This window comes from Bos mutus, chromosome 18 (assembly GCF_027580195.1).
Source record: "Bos mutus isolate GX-2022 chromosome 18, NWIPB_WYAK_1.1, whole genome shotgun sequence".
NCBI lineage: Eukaryota > Metazoa > Chordata > Mammalia > Artiodactyla > Bovidae > Bos > Bos mutus.
This window is the reverse complement of record NC_091634.1, coordinates 1,012,709-1,021,034: the sequence shown is the minus strand read 5'-3', so window position 1 is coordinate 1,021,034 and position 8,326 is coordinate 1,012,709. Positions and strand designations below refer to the sequence as shown.

At 48.1% G+C, this 8,326-nt stretch overlaps 1 protein-coding gene across 1 annotated transcript; it reads right to left on the bottom strand.

Annotated features, from left to right (window-relative positions):
• Positions 1-218: 218 nt before the first annotated feature.
• On the bottom strand, positions 219-7,180 carry LOC106701437 (zinc finger protein interacting with ribonucleoprotein K). The gene is made up of 4 exons (XM_070386952.1): positions 6,937-7,180; positions 6,330-6,368; positions 5,790-5,916; positions 219-2,904 (listed from the first exon to the last, which is right to left on the bottom strand). The coding sequence occupies exons 1-4, from the start codon at positions 6,967-6,969 to the stop codon at positions 1,334-1,336; spliced, it is 1,770 nt and encodes a 589-aa protein (XP_070243053.1). The 5' UTR covers positions 6,970-7,180; the 3' UTR covers positions 219-1,333.
• Positions 7,181-8,326: the final 1,146 nt, after the last annotated feature.

Below are 8,326 nucleotides of genomic sequence, written 5' to 3'. Positions count from 1 at the left end.
AGGAACTAAACAAAACACTGCTTTAGTTCCTAAGAGACCTTGAGGAGGAATTCATATTAGGTTAAAACTGGAATAATATTATACTCTCCTAGCATTATATCATCCCTGCTGAGGCACATAAAGCTGAGCACCCATGAAAGCTGTCCATCCTTTCAAACAAACAGGCCACTTCTGTTTTCCACCCACCTCCACAGTGAATACAACCCCAAGATCAAAGGTAGATTAAACAATAAGACCTTTATTGCTGCATAAACCAGAGAAAGAGGGGGCAATTTCAAACTGGTGACCTGGAGGCAGGAAAACCAACCACAAATATCAAGTGAAACCAACGAATTCGAAGGTCAAATTCATACTTAATCAATTGAAATAGGAAAATGTAAGGGCACATACTACTCAAGATTTCCTCCAGGGAACATTAGGGCACACCGACATCACCCTTGTGTCAGCAAATCAGAGTGACTAATGAAATACTGTACAAGGAAGAGGTGACATGGGTTCTACCAGAGAAACTGGCAGTGATGTAACTCTGATGACGGCCCTGGGGAGTTTAGAACATGGAATGTAGCTCCTGTAAGCCTCACAGACACCTGGAACTCATTGAGAATTTCAAGTCATTAGATGTTTGCAAGTATGAGGTTCAATTTCAGGCAGATGGCTCCCTTACAAAAGCTGTCTAGTGCTGTTATAATGAAAAAGGAGGGAGCACATTCTTCAGCTCTAAGATCTTTCTCAAAGTGTGGATTCAGTTCAGTTCAGTTCAGTCGCTCAGTCATGTCTGACTCTTTGTGACCCCATGAATCACAGCAAGCCAGGCCTCCCTGTCCATCACCAACTCCCGGAGTTCACCCAGACTCACGTCCATCGAGTCAGTGATGCCATCCAGCCACCTCATCCTCTGTTGTCTCCTTCTCCTCCTGCCCCCAATCCCTCCCAGCATCAGAGTCTTTTCCAATGAGTCAACTCTTCGCATGAGGTGGCCAAAGTATTGGAGTTTCAGCTTTAGCATCATTCCTTCCAAAGAAATCCCAGGGCTGATCTCCTTCAGAATGGACTGGTTGGATCTCCTTGAAGTCCAAGGGACTCTCAAGAGTCTTCTCCAACACCACAGTTCAAAAGCATCAATTCTTCGGTGCTCAGCTTTCTTCACAGTCCAACTCTCACATCCATACATGACCACTGGAAAAACCATAGCCTTGACTAGACGGACCTTTGTTGGCAAAGTAATGTCTCTGCTTTTCAATATGCTATCTAGGTTGCTCATAACTTTTCTTCCAAGGAGTAAGAGTCTTTTAACTTCATGGATGAAGTCACCATTACTTGGTGCTAAACAATGTTAGCTGTTTGGAGTAAAGGATTTCCCATATTTCCTGCATTCATGGAGCCACTCCACAGTGTGAAATTTTCGGTGGAGATTGAGGCTGGAACGTTGACTAAAGGATTTGCCACATTTACTGCATTCGTAAGGCCTTTCTCCAGTGTGAACTACCTGGTGTTGAATGAGAACAGACTTTTGCCTAAAGGATTTCCCACACTGCCCACATTCATAAGGCCTGGCTCCAGTGTGAATACTGCAGTGCTGAATAAGGCTTGTGCTTCGACTAAAGGATTTCCCACATTCACCACATTTATAAGGCCTTTCTCCAGTGTGAATTCTCTGGTGTTTAGTGAAGATGGCTCTTCTGCTAAAGGACTTCCCACACTGGCCACACTCAAAAGGCCTTGTTCTACTGTGAATACGCTGGTGTTCAACGAGGCTGTAACTCTGTCTGAAAGATTTTTCACATTCAGCACACTCATAAGGCTTTTCTCCAGTGTGACTTCTGTTGTGTCGCTCAAGTTTGGATTTGGATCCAAAAGCTTTCCCACATTCCCCACACTCATAAGGCCTTTCAGTAGTGTGAACTCGCTGGTGTCGAATGAGAGTGGCTCTTTGGCTAAAGGATTTCCCACACTGGACACAAACATAAGGCCTTGCTGTGGTGTGAATTCTCCGATGTTGAACCAAGGTGAAGCTTTGTCTAAAGAATTTCCCACATTCGCTGCATTCATAAGGCTTTTCTCCAGTGTGGGTTCTCCGGTGCCGAATAAGATTGGATTTGCACCCAAAGGTTTTCCCACATTCCTCACACTCAAAAGGCCTCTCTCCACTGTGAATTCTGCAGTGTTCAATAAGATTGGAGCACTGACTAAAGGACTTTCCACACTCACCACATTTATAAGGCCTTTCTCCAGTGTGAACTCTCTGGTGTATAATAAGAGTGGCTCGTTGCCTAAAAGATTTTCCACATTCACTGCACTCATAAGACCTTTCTCCAGTGCGGACTCTCTGGAGCTGAACAAGTGAGTACTTACAGTGCATGGCTTTCCCATATTTGCTAAACTCATAAACTCTTTTTCTAGCAGAGACTCTTAGGTGGTAAACAAGATTGTGTTTGTGGCTGGTAGCTTTCCCACATTCACGCAATTTGTAATGACTTTTTCTACCATTAAAAGTCTCCCCAAACTTGGTGATTTTGTTGGGTTTCTCACTATTGGAAGTGATCTGGTGCTGGAGGAGACCCACTGTACCTGGTAAGTCCATTCCAACCTTCCTACAGGTGAAGGGATTCCCTGACACCTGGACTATGCAGCTTTTTACAAATGCTGCCTTATCCACGTCACTTTTCTCTGTAGTGAAATGCTTCTGAAGCTGTTGTAGGTTTGCAGATGCCCCAGTAAAGTATGGTTTCTGCCCTGGTAGATCAGCAGGGTACAAAATGTCTTTCAGGATTGGGACACATTTCTCACAGGGGTGAGCATTCTCGGTGAATGGACCTACCTTTGGAGTCCTGACCTGTGACAAAGCTTCTAGAGAAACGTTTTGCTCAGAAGGTGTCTCTTTAGTCTGTGTTTCATGCAAACAAACTGAAAGAAGAGAAATATTTGTGAATTATGCTGATTATGGTAGGAGAGTATTCATCATGTTTTGTTTTTCTTTTAACTTTCTGTATAATACAACATTTAGATATCTTAAGAAATCTTCATGGCCAGAGAAACACTGGACTTAAACACTATAAATCAAATAGACCTAACAGACATATACAGAACATTTCATCAACCAGCAGCAAAATACACACTACTCAAGAATGCAGGGATAATCCCCCAGATTAGATCATAGAGCAGGCTATAAAACAAGTCTTCACCAATTTAAGGAAATTGAAATCATATCAAATCTCTTTTCTGACCAAAATATGATAAAAAACTTATGGGACCCAGCAAAAGTAGTTCTAAAAGGGAAGGTTTTAGCAGATACATACACTAAGAAAAATCTTAAAATAACCCTACCTTCACACTTCAAAGATTAAAAAAGAAGAACAAACTGAACTCAGTGTTAGCAGAAGGAGGGAAATAATAAAGATTAAAGTGGAAATAAAATAGAGACTAGAAAGACAATAGAAAAGATGAAAACTAAGAATTTTTTGAAAAGATAAAATTGACAAACCTTCTAGAGTAATAAAAAAAGAGGACTCAAAATTATAAACGAAAGTGGAAACATTACATTTAATACCAACGCTCAAAACAAAACAAAACAAAACACAAACACTGAAGAGGAGGGAACACATTTTATAAAGCCAGTATCACCCTTATACCAAAGCCAAAGAAGAACACTACAACACAAGAAAATCACAGGCTAGGGACCTCTCTGGTGGTCTGGTGGTTACGAATTTGTCTTGCAATGCAGGGGACGTGGGGTCAATCCCTGGTCTTGGAACTAAGATCCCACATGCCACTGGGCAACTAAGCCTGTGCATGACAATCACTGAGCCTGTGTGCCACAAATAGAGAGCCCACGTACACAACAACTGAAGCATGCATGCCCTAGAGCCTGTGCTCCATAACAAGAGAAGCCACCACAAGGAAATGCCATCCACTACAACTACAGAGCAGCTCCAACTTGCAGGAACTAGAGGTGCAACAAGAAAGCAAGCAAGAAAGAAAAGGTGACTCATGTTGGATTACTAGAACTCGTGGCCACAAGACTGGAAAAGGTCAGTTTTCATCCCAATCCCAAAGAAAGGCAATGCCAAAGAATGCTCAAAGTACTGCACAATTGCACTTATCACACACACTAGTAAAGTAACACTCAAAATTCTCCAAGCCAGGCTTCAGCAATACATGAACCGTGAACTTCCAGATGTTCAAGTCGGTTTTAGAAAAGGCAGAGAAACCAGAGATCAAATTGCCAACATCCGCTGGATCATGGAAAAAGCAAGAGAGTTCTAGAAAAACATCTATTTCTGCTTTATTGACTATGCCAAAGCCTTTGACTGTGTGGATCACAATAAACTGTGGAAAATTCTGAAAGAGATGGGAATACCAGACCACCTGACCTGCCTTTTGAGAAACCTATATGCAGGTCAGGAAGCCACAGTTAGAACTGGACATGGAACAACAGACTGGTTCCAAATAGGAAAAGGAGCATGCCAAGGCTGAATATTGTCACCCTGCTTATTTCACTTATATGCAGAGTACACCATGAGAAATACTGGGGTGGAAGAAGCAGAAGCTGGAATCAAGATTGCTGGGAGAAATACCAATCACCTCAGATAGGCAGATGACACCACCCTTATGGCAGAAAGTGAAGAGGAACTAAAAAGCCTCTTGATGAAAGTGAAAGAGGAGAGTGAAAAAGTTGGCTTAAAGCTCAGCACTCAGAAAACAAAGATCATGGCATCTGGTCCCATCACTTCATGGGAAATAGATGGGGAAACTGGAAACAGTGTCAGACTTTATTTTGGGGCTCTAAAATCACTGCAGATGGTGACTGCGGCCATGAAATTAAAAGACGCTTACCTTGGAAGGAAAGTTATGACCAACCTAGATAGTATATTGAAAAGCAGAGATATTACTTTGCCAACAAAGATCTGTCTAGTCAAGGCTATAGTTTTTCCAGTGGTCATGTATGGATGTGAGAGTTGGACTGTGAAGAAAGCTGAGCACTGAAGAATTGATGCTTTTGAACTGTGGTGTTGCAGAAGACTCTTGAGAGTCCCTTGGACTGCAAGGAGATCCAACCAGTCCATTCTGAAGGAGATCACCCCTGGGATTTCTTTGGAGGGAATGATGCTGAAGCTGAAACTCCAGTACTTTGGCCACCTCATGCGAAGAGCTGACTCACTGGAAAAGACCCTGATGCTGGGAGGCATTGGGGGCAGGAAGAGAAGGGGATGACAGAGGATGAGATGGCTGGATGGCATCACCGACTCGGTGGACATGAGTTTGAGTGAACTCCAGGAGTTGGTGATGGACAGGGAGTCCTGGCGTGCTGTGATTCATCAGGTCGCAAAGAGTCGGACATGACTGAGCAACAGAACTGAACTGAACTGAACTGAATGCTGTGATCCCATCCATCAGGACTCCATATATAACATCACTAAAAATTATATATCATATATACAGTTTGTCAAATATTATATGCCTATTGTTAAAATTATTGAATCAGGACTTGGGACACCAGGTGTCATGACACCTGGGATATTCATCCTGCCAGGGTGAGGTAAACAAGGTAAGATGCCTTGTTTTAGCCTGACTGCCAAATTCCTACATCCCAGATCCTCACCTGCAAGCTTGGGCAACAGACTTAGAACTACTTGGGGCAGTGCACTCAGCTCAGCACTGGCACCCACACCACATATGCCAAGCAAGTGGGGAAGTAAACAGAGCCCATAGTCTGACTATGGAAAGAGCAGAGCTGCCTCTGGGGGACAGAAAGTACGACCCAGATCAGTACACTGGGGTGAGGGCCTTACCCATCGAGGCTGTCAGTGCAAAGTTCTCTAGCATCACCTTGCAGTACAGGTGTCTCTGAACTTCATCAAGGAGCCCCCATTCCTCCTGGGAGAAGTAAATGGCCACGTCCTCAAAGGTCACACAGGCCTGCCATGAGGGGGACAGATCATTCCATGATCAATTTCTCTCCTAGGATTCCAAGTTCCTTCACCCAGACATCCATCCCCTGCTAACTCTCCTCCCAGTGTCCCCACCTTGAAGGAAGTATCAGGCCTTGGGGCCACAAGTACCATGCTCTCCTCTTACGGTATCAAGATCACCGTCTATTCACCAACTACAGGCATGTGGGCAGGGAGACACCATCTAAACTCTGAGCCTGGCGTTAGGACATCCACCCTCTTGTCAGGTAATTCCCCTTGGACTCCTGAATTGTGTCTCCCAGAGATAACCGAATGTGGGCTTTGGGTTTCTTCAGGGTGCCCAGTTGCACGGTCTGGAAGAATTCCAGAGACAAAGGGTGGGGTCAGGACCATTGAGGGCCTGGAACATCCTCTGCTCACCTTTGAAGAGTCCCTAAGCACTTCTGTCCTCATGGGAGTCTGTGGGAAGAGGGAGGTCATTACAGGCATGTAACCATGGCAGGCTCAGTAGGCTCAGGCCTCCCTCTACTTCTGTCTAGCCCCGAAGCAAGGTGACCTGAGATAACTGCATTATCTCTGAGTATAATGAGTATCTCATTATCTCTGAGACCTCAGTGCTCTTAAACTGTGTGATCTTGGATAAAGAGTCAACCTCCCTGTACCTCGGTGTTTTCATCCCCTTTGCAGTCTGTTCAAAAAGCAACTTCTGGAAAACTTGAAAAGCCTAACTCACACCTCTTGTTTTCACATCCCTCCATGGCTTCCAGCGTCCTGAGAGAAAAACTCCTCCCCTTCCCATTCCAAACGGGAAAGATTCTCCGCGAATTTACATAAACCTGTCCCTCCGCCTGTCACCCTCTCCCACGCGTCATCACACTGTCTGTAAAACACAGGGCCCCACCCATGACCGCCTCACCATCCTGGACTCGGGGGTCCGGGCTGAGGGCACGCGAGTAGGCGCTCCGCACTCAGGGCTTTAGTGTCTGGTGGGGTGAGGACGGTGAGGGCCCGGAGGTCGAGCGTTTACCTGAGGCGGGTCCCTCAGCGCGGCGGCCGCCATCGGAGTCTGAAAGCAGCGGGGTTTTAAGTGACAGGCGACAGAGACGGAACTTGTGTACAATTATCATCTACCGCCACAGCCCTGCAGACTCGTCGCTGGGCTGGGGGACAACCTCTCCCCTAGAGGCTCCTCGCTCTGTTCATCCCCCAGGCTCCGTCCACACTCCAAAAGGTCTCCGGGGGCAGCTGTACACTGAGCAATCACCGTACTGCCGCCACAGAGGCGCCGGAAGTCCCGCCCAGATCCTCGGGTCGCGGAAACGCGCTGATTCCGAGCGTTCATTGGCTACATGCCTTGGGCCCGACATCCGGCATTGTGGGTAACGTAGTTCCCACGGCGCCACCAGCCACGGAAGCTGGCGCCCACCCCGAGACCGCGGAGTCCCGGAGGGGTGGCTGTCTCCCTGTGGGCCTGAACGGAGGCTCTCCCGGGAACTGTCCGGGTGAGGGGCTGGCGACGCTTCGACCTCACATCTGGACCCCCTACGCGGAGCCGGGTGGTCTGAGCTACGTGGGAGGTCTCCCCGGGAGCGGGGGTTGAGGAGAGACCCCATCTGCATCTTTTGTGAAGCGTCCTGAGTCTCTCCCCGGAGTGGGAGCCGTTCCCACCCTTCTCCGACCCCTGACGGCAAAACAGGCTCGTGATCTGACAGGATCAGGGTTGGCGGCGGGTTTGGCTGCGCCACCTGGGGGCTATCCTGGAAAGGATTGGGATTTGGCTTCATAGGCGAAAAGTTGAGACTGCCAGGGGCTTCGGGGGGCGGGGGTGGACTCGGTCCTCGGAGAGCCGCGTGGACTGGTCGCCGGCGGCCGGGGTCTGGGCTTGACCTCTGAGAGGGGCGGGGAGGGGTGCGGACCTTCGTCACAGGAGAGCCCGTGCCTGAAGCCCAGAGGGGCCGGGGGAAACCTTCTGGGGGCTCCAGGCTGAACCTTCCCAGGAAGAGCGTGAAGAACCGAGGAGCCTCTGCGGTGTCTGGAGGCCCTCGGGGCGTCCCAGCCGCTCTGCGCTCTCTCACTCGGAACGCCTCCAAGGCAGCTAGCGGGGCTCCGCGGGCGCCCCCTGGCAGCTGCTCCTGGAAGTCGGAATTCAGCCCTTGGGTGAAAAGGAACGCAGACTCGGGCCAGGGAGGAAAGTGCCCATTCCCCCCGGGGGTCTCGTTGGGCTCCTGCGCCCCGCTGCTCTCTGCCTTAGTTACTGTCAGCCCACGGGCAGTGGGCACCATGGGGTCTGAAGTTCCAGCCTGTCTCTCCTCCCGCCGCCACTGTGCCTAGGCGACGGTGCCCTCTTCAGGATGCAACCTCAGATCACAAGTGGCTTCCCTACCTTCAAGTGCGTCTGTTTCCGGAGAAAAGAACTA

Coding starts and splice junctions, on each gene's coding strand:
- LOC106701437 (XM_070386952.1), bottom strand. CDS start 6,969: ATGGCGGCCGCCGCGCTGAGGGACCCGCCTCAG. Junction 5,917..6,329: donor TGCTTAGGGACTCTTCAAAG/GTGAGCAGAGGA, acceptor CCCTCATGGCAG/GCCTGTGTGACCTTTGAGGA. Junction 2,905..5,789: donor TGCACTGACAGCCTCGATGG/GTAAGGCCCTCA, acceptor CTCTTCTTTCAG/TTTGTTTGCATGAAACACAG.